Raw genomic sequence first — 13163 nt, 5'->3', positions numbered from 1 at the left:
AAGAGCTTCTTCTTCAACTGTCATATAACTACTTTTATTGGGGTTACAACTGTATAGGGGAGATTCAAGTGGTCTGATACATACATAAATCATCAGGAGATACAAACTGTTGGAACCTGAAATAACAGGTAGAGCAAACATCTAGATCAGGAATCCATATGGCCTAAGGTCTTGATACAAATGCTGATTGATTGTTGAAGGTAAGGCCAGGAGACTGAGATAACTGACCAGTCTTCCAGAGTGTAGCCTTAGGGAAGGCCTAGGAATTTGGTGGCAAGGTTGAGGTTCAATTTAACTCAAGGTTACAGAAATCAATCATAAGCAACACAAGAGTCATTTTTTGAGCACTCTTAAAATAATATCAAGATTAATGTATACCTGGATTGCTACAAATACTATCATGCCATGAGAAATGATGAACAGGATGATTTCAGAAAAAGCTGGAAAGACCTATATGAAATGATGCAGAGTGAAATAAGCAGAACCAAAAGAACATTGTACACAGTAACAGCAATGTTGTCTGATGAGGGAGATGATTTGGATCTTATAATTTTGGAAAATGAACGTTGAAAATCATTATTACATGTAATTGGGAAAATACAATATCTTTTAATACAGAAAAGAAACCATTAGTAATTTAGAAAATTCTTTCATATGGTTGCATATAGTTTGCAGTTCTTTGAGAACTGCTTATCCTTTGACCATTTATGTATTGGGAAATAGGGCAACGGTAGTCTTAATACCCTTATTTTATAGTTGAGTAAGTTGAAGCTCAAAAAGATTGTCCACACACTTTGAACTCAAACTGCTGACTTCAAAACCAGTGCTCTTTCCACCACCTCTCACTACTTTACATGATCCACCAATATTGAAGAGATCCAAAACAAATATTCAGAGTCCAATGTTAATGGTTCTGAGCTATTCACTAAAGAGGAGCAACCCAGAAAGCAGCTGTTTCTGTCACCTAGCTGTTTGTAGTTTGATGATTAGGTTATTAAAGGCAGCAACTGACCTACTGGGAGTTCTCCAAAACCAGGAGTCCAATACTCTCATTTTACAAATAAAGAAAATGAGTCACAGAGAAGTGATTTCCTTAAAGTCTTACAGATGGTATAGAGAAGGACTTGATTTAATTCCAAATCATCTGTTCCTCAGGACTTTTTCATATATATATATATATAATATTATGCTGTATATTATATATATACTAACATAATATATATCTGGAGTGAGGGAGAGAGAGACAAAGAGAGATAAGGAGGGAGGGAGAGAAGAAACAAAATGAAAAATAAGTGACATTTTGAAAAGTAATGAAAAATGAAGGGTTGTCAGTAATTGGGATAAGGAAGGGAGAGGCAGATAAGGAACTAATAAGAGTTCATATATGAGCACAGACACATGTCTTTCAGGATCAGATTCAGAAAGAGGAAGACTCACCTAAAGGAGAGGAAACTAGCATTTATTTAGTACCTAATATCTGCCAGACACTTTATAATATTATCCTTCATATCAATTCTCAGAAGTGGATACTATTATGGTCCTCATCTATAGTTGTGGAAACTAAGGCAAAGGACAAATGACTTGCCCAGGGTCACATAGCTAGTAAATATAGGAGGTCATATTTGATCAAGTCTTCCTGACTCCAGATCCAGAACTCTATCCACGGAGCTACCTAGCAGTAGCTCTCCTCCTTCATGGGTGTTCACTTCAGGGATATTAAAAATTCCAAGTGTCTCCTTTGTCTTCTTAAAATTATCTTATAGGACATTTTTCAGATCTGGGCTGCTGGGAGCTGAAGGACAGGGACAAGCAGACTTAGTCAAATACCCAAGAGACATTTCACTTTGTAAACCAGAAAAGAAGGGGTGGTTGTTAGTGGCTTGTAGCTTCTGCTCTGTTGGTCCAGAATTTCACCCTTTGGCAATTTCCCTGTACTGCTAAAAAACACCAAAACCTGAGGCTGGTATTTCCAGAGAACTGAAGATTCTGAAAGGGGAGGGGAAAGTGATATAGCCTTTTGACTGCATCAACTTGGATCCACCTCGTTTGAGACGTATGGCTCATATGGAGGTTTCCATCAGTACCAAATCTCCTCTGAGACTGGGGGTCACTCTTTGGTTTTCCAGCTGCAGTTCCCTTGGGACAGACTCGATTTCCTTTGCTCCTCCTTTCCCCCCAGTTGCATTCCCCTAGACTGCCTCCATCCTTTTCTTCCCAGCTGGAGCTCCGATAGGGTTTCTGCAGTAGCTGGGGTGAGAACGACTAGGTGTTGCCTCCTGAGAAACAGCGGCAACTTGGGACCTGGAGCTCCCTCGAGAGACTTGGAATAGCTGGCGGCCGCAAGCCAGGGAACAGAATGGAAAGAGGTGCCGACAGATTCCCAGCTTTGCCCTGCAACTTGAATGCCTCGGCCGCCCTGAAAAAGGTCAGCCCGGTGAGCTGCAGCTGGGAAGGTTGGCAGCCCGAGGCGGTCATCCTGCCGGTGCTCTTCGTCCTTATCTTCCTCAGGGGCACGGTGGGTAATTCACTGGTGCTGGCTATGCTGCTGTGCAGCGGACAAATGAGCAGCACCACTAACCTGTTCATTCTCAACCCCCATGGGCGTGGCAGATCAGTGTTTCGTCGTCTGCTGCGTGCCCTTCCAGGCGACCACCTACATACACTCTGGACCAGTGGATGTTCAGCACGTTGTTTTGCAAAGCCGTGCACTTTCTCATCTTCCTCACTATGTAAGCCAGCAGTTTCAAACTGGCTACTGTCTCTCTGGATAGGTGAGTCCCAGGGGTTGGAGATGGGTCGTGAGAGACGAGATCTCCTCAAGCGCTCTTCCCTTTCTCGTGAATCTCTCAGGAGATGGGAGGCCAAGACTGAGGTGGGAAGACTGGAGGGAAAACCCAGCAATAGAAAGGATTGCGGATACATAGGAAGATGGAGGGACAAGAGGGTTAGGAAGGTAAGGAGGAGAGAGAGAAGAAAGAGAGACTGGGATAAAATGGATAAGGCTCCGCTCTAGGGCCAAGAGTCGTCGTTTAGGGGCAGCTGGGTGGCCCAGTGGATTGAGAGCCAGGCTTTTAATTTAAATCTAGTTTGGGACACTTCTTAGCTATGTGACCCCAGGCAAGTCATTTAACCTCCATTGCCTAACCCTTACTGCTATGATTTTAAGACAGATCTTTAAAAAAAAAAAAAAACAAACTAATAAATAAGTCCTAGTTCAGGAAGTACGCTGCTTAAAGAACCACGAGTGGTCTCTGCTGGTGGCAGACCAAAGGTTGATGTAGAAGAAGTCACAGTTCCAGGGCAGCTAGTGGACTTCGTGTGGGTCCACAATTCTCTAGCTTGGTTTATGGTCCTGAATGCCATAGGCAAAATCCTCCTGGCCCCGACTGGCTGGAACTGTGGACAGGAGAACCCAGACGTGGGCTGCCACACAGGTAGCTGTGAAGCAGGGGACGGCAGACTCTCCACCAATTCCTATGTGTCTTTTCCTGGCACCAGCTCTGGACTGAGTTGGGGAGTAGCATGGAGGAACTCCTTTCTTCTATACCTTCGAGGGAAGCTGAGACATACTCACCTAAGGCCTCATCTGAAAAACGGATCTAAGGAAGGGGATAAGGGTTGGAAAGATAATTAGGCACTCTAGGAGTTCTTGAGGAGGAAATCCAAGCTGAGGCTCAAATATTCTTCCCTCTTCTCAGGTCCTTCCCTGTCCTTAGGATAGGTTCCCAGAAATATCTATTGGCTTCCATGATATTGCTCAGTTGCACAAAGCCAAGAGTCAGGGATCTATGTAGAATGGTGCTCCAGAATCTATATGAGTTTTAGGAGACTAGCAGGCTGTGAAGACTCTTGGAATTAATTATAGGAAACTGCCTCAATTATCCCAGCGATTGGGAGGGCATTGTCTCTTAAGATAGGAAGAGCTACAAATGTGACCTGCGGACCAAGGCTCTCTGTACTTTTGTCTTCAGCTACCTGCTACCGGTTCTCGTGCCAGGCCGGACCTACGCTGGAACCCTGCACTATCTCTTGAGCGGTCGATCCAGAGCTGGTTGTCTCCGCATCCAAGGCCTCTAAGCGCAAAGTGATATGCATAATAGTCATTATGGCCTTGCTCTTCTGCTTCTGTTGGATGCCCCATCACACTCTCATCCTTCCTGGTTTGGCAGCTTCCCCTTCACTTGAGCCAACTATGTGCTGCGCATTCTCTCCCATCTAGTCTCCTCTGCCAACTCCTACGTCAACTCCATAGTCTATGCTCTCGTTAGCAAACACTCCCGCAAGATCTGTGAGGGGCTGCTCTGCCAAACTCCTCAGCTCATTTCGCATCTCGGGCTAGTCGCCCCAATAAGCACTCGGACGTAAAGCTCCCGCCTGCAAGAGGGCGGGTCCCACCATTTTGGTGCCTGAGCATCCTTTTCCAAGAGGTTCAGTTCTGAGTCCTTTACCTCTGGAGAGCAGAGGGCGAAGGGCTGCCGGTAATAATCTCCGCTTCAATGCAATGAGAGCTAAAACCGTAGAACTGGAGGTCATCCATGAGAGGGTTGGAAGGGCAGGAGTAGTCAGGGGATAGTAGTCTCCGGGGTTTAATTAAAATGCTCAAACTGACTGCAGCGTTGTTATCCCGCCTTTTGCAATGTAGAGAGTGGGCTCTAGGATTTAGGATGTATTCAGGGAAGGAAAATTATAAAGAAGGCCTCCCATCCTAGCCCTAGCGTTTTGCTGACAACCCTCTCAGCTTCTCATCCAATACGGTTCGGGAACCTTGGAACTGAGGCGCTAGCAACTCCCTCTGGATTCTAAAGAACTAGAAGGGCAGCCTAGCAAAAAGCAGTTCCCGCCGTCGGGGAGTACGGAAGGAGAGTCTGCTTCCTGCACTTGGAGGGTCTTTGCAAGTCACCTGTCTCTGAGCTCTTGAGGGCTAGTACGCTTGACTTCGAAAAGGCTGAAATGTTTACGTGCGCATAAAAGGGGCATACACTCCTTAGCTGTGCTTGCTTGAATTGGGCTGGTCTAGCTATCTCTCATCTTTCCCTCCAGCTCTTGGAAATCACTTGACCACTCAGACCTCCGACTGAGTCTCAAGCCAAGATTTGTGCCACCATTTAGGTAATTTTCAGCAATCTCCTTTCTCTCTGGGATTTGGAGAGCTTTATGTAAGGGCCAGTTCTGCAAAGTCTGCGCCAAGCTTGAGTGAAAGCTATGACTAAGCATAGAATATAGGCACTGCATTACCAGAGAACCTAGCCTAGAAAGAGCCACCTGAGTGTTCCTTCTGTCCTAGCCTCTCCCAGTCTCCTTGGCTACTACTGCCCATTCTCAGGACGTTAAATGTTTACGAGAAAGACATGCACACTTGTCAATAATTTGCAAACCACATTCAAATCAGTGCGGGCTACCTTTTACTCTACCAGGGTTCTCCAGTGGCCCAGTGGAACCAGGACAAATTCGCAGAGGCCAAGAAATGTGTGAGTGCCTGGTGTCCAGGCTTTCGCAGATCAGCCTCAGTCCTTGAACATCACGTTAGGTCCCAGGTAAAGGGGCGGGTAGCTTGGGAGTTTAGGCTCAGGGACAGGTGCAGGGTCGGGCGTGACTAGCCACGGGCTTTGTTTTCGGCTATTTGCGGAACTGAGGGAGGGCAGATGAGCCCCAAACTCAGGCTGCTCTTTTCTCTTGCACTGAGCAGGCTTTTGCAATCCTGTCTTTATCCCACTACTGGCTGCCCATAGTAAGAGCGCACACGGTTTTGTAGCTGGGTTTGGCAGGGATACCCAGGATTTAGCCCAGAGCAAGGCTCGGGCTCAACAGTCTCTCTGGTGCCTTTGCAGAGCTTTCCAGATGGCGGTTCTGAGGCTGCTGCTTGCTCTCTCCTTCCTTGGGTTTGGTATGGTTCAGCCCAGTACCCTACTTCTTCCTAGCCCTTTCCATCATCCCTTCTCCCGCCCTTTCCCTCTACCCCTCCTACATCCTGAGGAAGGGGGTATTCGGAGAGGTGGGTGTGCTTGGATATTTGAGGATTGCTACCTCAGGGCAGCGAGGCTACTACTGTCAAGCTTTCCCACTACTTTCCCCATCACCCCATTTCCACAGCTTGGATGCCTCTGGCCTGCCTGGATTCGCTTTTGGCGACTGAAGTCCCTCCTCAGATCCCGGATAATGGGAGTGCACCCCTGATCGTAGATGTGCACGTGTTTGTATCCAATGTCTTCGATGTGGTGAGGAGGGCCGTGAAGGTGGGAGGGAAGGCAGAAGGACTTTCTGCCCGGGAGCCTCCTTGCCCTCGAGGCGATAATGCTACCTTTTCCCCACCTCTCTCCCTAACAGAACATCTTGCAGTATACAGTGTGCTCCGCGCTGCTATTGAGACTGGTGAGAGTGGAAACAAGAGTGGGGGACCAGTTAGCGGGGAAAGGAAAGGCCTGAGAAAGGCTACCTAGTCGCTTGATTGTGGTTTAGAACGCAAATCAGGAGCGCGGGCTTCCTGCCAGGGACCCTGTCACCACAAGGGGAACAGGAGATGGGCAAAGGCTAAGCCGTATCCCTGTTTTCCTAGTCTTGGTTCGATCCTCACCTATCTTGGCATGAGAGTACAGACTCACGGAACTCCATCACCTTGCCCTCAAACTTGCTGTGGACCCCGGACCTCACCATCCAAGAAGCGTGAGTCACTGCCCGCCCCGGGGCTCTTTCCCAAGTTCCCGGGTTTCCCTCCGAGAACCTTATCTATTACTTAGAACCTGTCCTTAGGGCCTTCCCTGGAGAGCTAATCAGACATCTTTGCACAATTTTGATTGTGGCTTCCGAGGAGTGGATGGAGGGGAGAAGTAGGGATAGAGGATACTCCCAACCTCCTGCTTTGATCCCCGAGACTAGCATTCCGGGCGCTGGGCTTTTTTCCATAGCCTTTGGGTAAAATGGAGGGAGCACAACCCACGGGCCCGGGTAAGCAGAAAAGGCCTTGTGGAGCTCTACACGGCGCTCACCACCAAGATTAACTGCGACTTTGAACTCCTGCGCTTTCCTAGTGACAAAAGCGACTGCAACCTGAGCTTCTTTGCTTTCAGCAACACAGGTATGGAGATGTGGATGGGAGGGACAGGACAGGTACAAGGGAATTCACTCTTGCACCAATTCTATTCTCATTCAGCCTCTCATTCTTTTCTACTCACCAGTCTTCGGAATGAGTTCTTCAGCGTAGGCCCGTGTTCCCCTTAGATCCTTCTTAGACTCCCTAGCTAAAAAAAACGACTCCTGAACAAATGCATCCTTAACTTTCTCTTGGACTCAGGCCCAGTCAGTTCTCTTCTAATCAGAGACCCAGTCACAAAGCCATGTTTTTGTCAGTTCCTCATCTAGCTAGTAGCATGATTCACTGTGTTCTCCACAATCTTCCTGGCCACCCTTCTCTCCCTCCTCCCCACCATTAACTGCCTTGATGCTTTAAAGTGTAAAGAACCCTAGTGAGTCCCCTAACTATTCCATGCTCTCTTTCCCATTCCTTTCTGTGAAAACAAAAAAAATTGCTTTGGTCAAGAAGAGGAACCAGAGAGTGTAGAGGTCAGTGACTCCTACTGCAGCCATCTCCAATATCTTTATAGAAAACTCTTACCTTTTGTCTTAGAATCAATACTATCAGTTCCAAGGAAGAACAACAGTAAGGACTAGGCAAGGGGAGGTTATATGCCTTCCCCAGGATCACAGAACTAAGAAATGTCTGAGGCTAGATTTGAACCCAGGATGACCTCCCATTTCTAAACCTGGCTCTCTATCCACTAAGCCACCTCACTGCCCCTCCAATGCCATTTTTCTGTTAGAAATTATTCTAGCACTATGAATAGGATGGTAACATAAAGGTCATTCCAAAAAGCTGTAATAGCTTCAAGAATTCAAAATAATTTTTTAACCCTTACCTTCCATCTTAGAACCAATAAGGTAGAAGAACATTAAAGGATAGGCAATGGGGGTTAAGTGACTTACTCAGCATCGCTCAGCTAGGAAGTGTCTGAGACCTGGTTCTCAATCCACTGAGCCACCCAGTTGCCCCCCAAAAGAATTTTAAGTAGTTATAGTGATATGGTAATAGTTACTATCATTTACATAGCTCTTTAAGGTTAGCAAAACATTTTGTTATTTCAATTGATCAGCAACACTCTGAGACAGGTGCTATTATCCTCTTTTTACAGTCAAGGAAACTGAGGCAGAAGTTGTGACTTGTCCAGGGTCACCCAGCTAGTGTTTAAGGAAAGTCATTTTATGATTTTTAGTTTTTTCATATGGATAATAGCACCTACCTCATAAGGTTGTTGTGAAGATAACAGTTTCACAAAACCTTAGAGCACTTGTGTGAATGTTAGCTATTATTATTACTGGGTCTTTCTGACTCCAAGTCTAATATCTAGCCACTGCTATGTCGAGTTAAAAACAAGACTCAGGAGCAGTTAAGTAGCACAGTGGGTAGAGCTTGGAGTTGGGAGTTTTGGGTTCAAAACTGACCTCAGACACTTCTTAGATTTGTGACCCTGAATAAATCACTTAACCCCAAACCCCTAACCCTTACCTCCCTTCTGCCACAGAATCAGTACTTAAGTATAATTCTAGAGGAATGTTTTTAAGATAATATATGGACATTTGGTGTTTGATTCAATGTGACCTCCCCCAAAGGATACATTGATTTATTTTTTGAATGGAGTGAAATTTGAGGATTTGATAATCCCTTTTAAAACTTGTGACTCTTGTGTATGGAGAAGCTACTACTTTGAAAAGCTTTATGTCCAGAGCCTTGGATCACCCTCATCTCTGCTCTGTCTAATCCTCTCAGTAAGGGCCTATTAGGCTGTAGGGATGGGGTATTCCTTCCCTCTTGGATTATCATTCTCTTCCTCTTCCCAATTCCCCGGTAGTTGAAGAGTTGAAGTTTCATCCCAAAGCAGTGAATGAGATTGTGAGTGTGAAGCGAGAATACATGGTTCGGGGCTTAAAAGCCCAGGTCCCCATCAAGCACCTGGTGCCCAGCTTCCAGGTGACGGTGAGTAGGGGTATACTAAGCCAAGGAGGGGGAAAAAAAGGGAAGTAGAATGACAAACCATTCCTTTGGTGCACCCTCCTAGGGATTTCCTGTAGTACTGGTCTGGAGGACCAGGGAAAGAAGGTGAGTATTTCCATGGGGCAGGTGCTTTAGTTTCTAGCAAAACATTGACCCCTTTTCCTTCCTCAAGATAAGCCTACAGAACACAGCTGTCAAAACAACAATGGCCTTGGTGGTGCCAGGGGTAGCCATACTCCTGGCAGATATATGTGGCAGCCTCCTGCCCCTGAGGGTTACTGAACGGATCTCTTACAAGGTGACACTGCTGCTTAGCTATCTCGTTTTCCATTCATCTCTGGTGCAGGCCCTCCCCAGCTCTTCCTCCTGCAACCCCCTCCTAAGTAAGTTCCTTCATCACCAAGTATGGGAATTTCAGCTTTTCTGACTTCCTAGCTTACCTTTAGTTCTTTTTACTTCCTTATTCCACTGTCCATTGCTGCTGCCTATGCTTCTTTAAAAAAAAAAAAAAAAAAGCCTTACCTTCTGTTTTGTATGAGTTCTAATTCAGAACAGCAAGGGCTAGATCAGTGATGGCAAACCTTTTAGAGACCACATGCTGTGCCCCAACACCTCCCTCCCCCCAACCACAGGTGAGGGAGAAAGGGAGGGGAGTGGCCTGAGTGCTCAGTTCAGGGGAGGGAGTAAGCACTGAGGGATGGGGAGGTACAGTGGAGAGGAGAAAGGGAGCAGCTCTGCCAGAGTCCCTCTGCTTTTCTAGCAACTTACTCTTCCAGGGATGATGTGAGTGCCCACAGAGAGGTCTCTGCATACCATTTCTGGCACATGTGCCATAGGTTCATCATCATGGGGCTAGATGATCAGAGTTGTGACTTGCCCAGTCACACAGGTAGGAAGTCTAGATTTGAACCCAGGTCTTCCAGACTCCAGGCCTGGCTCTATCCATTGGGTTAGCTAGGTGACCTTGTTGGTTAGTTTTTAGTTTTCACATCTAACCCAATCTCCTTGGGGACCAAACTAGACTTATCTATGAGACTACATCATTAGTCTCTTTGTTCTTTTCCCCAAAACTCTAGTAAATCATCTCCATTGAGTGTTAAAAATGTTGCAGAGGCATATTTAAGCCCAATATAAGGAAACACTTCTTAATAGAGCCAGCCCAGAAGAGAATGGGCTGCTTCAGGAGGAAGTAGCCTCTTCCTCACTAGAGACCTTTGAGGACAGACAGGCTGGATGACCACACATTTAGTTGGTTTAGAGCAGTGGTTCCCAAACTTTTTTGGCCTACCGTCCCCTTTCCAGAAAAAATATTACTTAGCGCCCCCTGTCACATACTATCAATAAATTATAGTTATTCACCGCCCCCAAATGGACCTGTGGCCATCACTGCTCCCCTGGATCGCTGCAGCACCCACCAGGGGGCGGTGGCGCCCACTTTGGGAATCACTGGTTTAGAGGGAATTTGGGTACAGGTGTTGTGTGTATGTGTTTATTCTTTAAAAAACAACAACAATAAACTTTTACCTTCTGTCTTAGTATTAGTTCTAAGACAGAAGAGTAGCAAAGGCTAGGCAGTTGGGATTAAGTACCTTGCCCAGGATTAAGACAAGTAGAAAGTGTCTGATTTGAAAGTAGCCAGATTTTTTTTTTTTTTAACCCTTGTACTTCAGTGTATTGTCTCATAGGTGGAAGATTGGTAAGGGTGGGCAATGGGGGTCAAGTGACTTGCCCAGGGTCACACAGCCGGGAAAGTAGCCAGATTTAAACCTAGGTCTTCCTCAGGTCTGGCACTTTATCCACTGTGTCTAGCTGCCCCTGGACTGGATGGTTTCTGAGATTCTAGTTTCTCTGAAGCTGATGTTTTCCCTCCTTCTAGTTTCCTACTTCACAGTGCTACTGATACTCCTCTCTCTCAGTACCATGGAGACTGTGCTAATGTCTGGCTTGCTGGCACGAGGCTACTTCTGCCCAAAGATCAGACCAAATCCAGCCCCAAGAGAGGAAGGGTTAGACACCACAAATCCAGGGCCCAGATCTGAAGGTAAGTGGAAGCAATCCATCAAGAAAAGAAAATAAGGAAGTTTTAGAACTATAATCTGTGAACAGTTATACAGGGAGAGGCATGGCTTTGTTCTGTTGTCAGGCCTTCAGCTCCACCCCAGTTTAAGCAGGAAGAAGCCTTGAGCCTTTAATTTTCCCTAAAGTTAAACACCAACCCTACCTGAAAGCATTGATTCCCTTTCTAGTAACTAAGTAGACTATCTGGAGGGCTGAGTTCAGCCTACAGAGGGAGGGCACTTAGTATCCTGGATGCTAGAGTGAACTCACACTTTGGGGTAATATCTAAACCAACTTCCCTAAGGATGATCTCTAAAATACAGATAACTGAGACCTTCTTGAAGCCTTCTTAGTCTGGAAACAAATACCTGGATTCAAAGGGACAACCGTGGCAGGGACTTTTTACCCAGATATGCGTGTTTTGGTTCTTGGAAAGTTAAGAAAAAGATTTCAGGGCCAAGAGAGCAGTCTGAGTCTGGCCCCTTGTGCTCATCTTCTTTCTGCTCCAGGGAGGGTGTTGCCACGTGAAAGGCAGCTCTCACTCTTAGGATTTTTTCACAGAGCCCCAAAGGACAGTTGAGGGGCCAAGGAAGACTTGGGTTGAGGCTATGGACCACATCTTCCTGCTGATATATGTAGCCGTCATCGGATGCAGTCAGCTCATCTTTGTCATGGTTTGGTTCTGGTGGGAATGCAAGTCTGATCCACCTCCTTCTAAGACTATTCCCCATGGAGGAAAGCCCAAAATCTAATATCTAGACAATGGATTCAAGATTCTCAAGAACTAAGAGTCTAACTTCCAGACAAATAGAGCCTGGTATTTCAAGGTCAAGGTCAAGTCTATAGGACAAAGTTAGCTCTCTTAAACCTATTAGTCTGGGGTATTCCTGAAACTTTTCCTCTGTCAGCATGCTAATAATAATAATAATAATAATAATAATAATAATAATAATAATAATAATAATAAAACTATTCTTCTGCTGAGATTGGGTGTAGTTCCATGTTTTTGTGGCTGTTCTCCTTAGGGCAAGCCTGGGGGCTCCACAGACCTCTGCAGCTTTTTTTCTTTTGCCCACATCTCTAAACCTAACCTAGCTATAGCATCTCATGGAGCTGAAGTGGAGGACGTGACTCAGAGTAGTTTTAGAACAAGGCTGCAGGGCTAAATAGCTTGTGGCTTAATGGTAGTTAGGTCATGCATCAACCCTATCTCACCCTTCCCAATTTCCATGGCTTCTTTTGGTCAGATTCCTCTCTCCCCAGAGGAGTGTGGTCACATTAGTCTTGGGATCATTGAGGGGGCCAGACCATTCTTCCTACCTCTACCTTCTTACCCCACTGTACCCACCTTGCCCAGGTTGTCTGCTTGATTCTGAAGCAGAAGGCATTTACACTATGGCAACAAGAAAACAAGAATACCATGCACAATGAGACATTCAGGTCACAGGGTACAAGGGGGAGAAACTACATGGAATGCAGGTCTGGGGGATGGTGGGGGAATAAGGCTTATGTCCTCTTGCTAAGGGGAAAACACAATCCCTAGACATCCCTAGACACAGAGAAGGGATGGGCTTCCTGTAATATCCTAGGGTGCCTGTGGCAACTAAAGGTGATGCTAGGAGAAAAGAGAAATAGAGAGGATGATATTTGCCACTTCTTAATGCTTATTGCTAAGGAAGGAGAAACTCCTGATCCAAAGTGGGAGAAGGCAGGAGGAGAGAGGGAGGCTGGGGATCATCACCTTCTTTCTTTTATTAAATGCTCTTGATATGGCTCAAGGAGAGGACAACTGGCCAGGGATGCCCTTGAGTCTACCCCTCAGCCACACAGTCATACCAAGAGTCTGAGAGCTGAAAAGAGAATCTGAGCCCTTAGCTCAGGGATTCTGCCCAAGCCACTGGAGACAGGCTGTTCTCCACTTACATGAAGCCCACCACAAACAGCTCATCCTCTGCTGCCCTTTCTCTGCTTTTTTCCCTCCTTCCCCCCCAGATGCAGGAATAATACCAAGGAGGGATAGGAAGGGCCACAGGCCCAATTAAAGCTGGGCGGTCAGGAGGAA

At 46.2% G+C, this 13163-nt stretch overlaps 2 protein-coding genes across 2 annotated transcripts; both read left to right on the top strand.

The window, feature by feature from the left end:
• The first annotated feature begins 2356 nt into the window (after window positions 1–2356).
• On the top strand, window positions 2357–4365 carry GALR2 (galanin receptor 2). Its single transcript, XM_044675141.1, is given in 7 exon segments — window positions 2357–2596; window positions 2598–2654; window positions 2656–2771; window positions 3265–3434; window positions 3914–4031; window positions 4033–4154; window positions 4157–4365. Coding segments are annotated over 7 exon segments (1032 nt in total).
• Window positions 4366–6095: 1730 nt separating this feature from the next.
• On the top strand, window positions 6096–11896 carry ZACN (zinc activated ion channel). Its single transcript, XM_044675140.1, has 8 exons — window positions 6096–6215; window positions 6325–6369; window positions 6554–6660; window positions 6903–7072; window positions 8901–9025; window positions 9216–9426; window positions 10920–11084; window positions 11663–11896. Exons 1-8 carry the CDS (start codon window positions 6096–6098, stop codon window positions 11851–11853), a joined length of 1134 nt encoding a protein of 377 aa, XP_044531075.1. The 3' UTR covers window positions 11854–11896.
• Window positions 11897–13163: the final 1267 nt, after the last annotated feature.

The sequence above is a fragment of the Gracilinanus agilis genome, chromosome 4 (assembly GCF_016433145.1).
Source record: "Gracilinanus agilis isolate LMUSP501 chromosome 4, AgileGrace, whole genome shotgun sequence".
Taxonomy (NCBI): domain Eukaryota; kingdom Metazoa; phylum Chordata; class Mammalia; order Didelphimorphia; family Didelphidae; genus Gracilinanus; species Gracilinanus agilis.
Note: the sequence above shows the minus strand (reverse complement) of the source record. Positions and strands in the feature narration are given on the sequence as shown.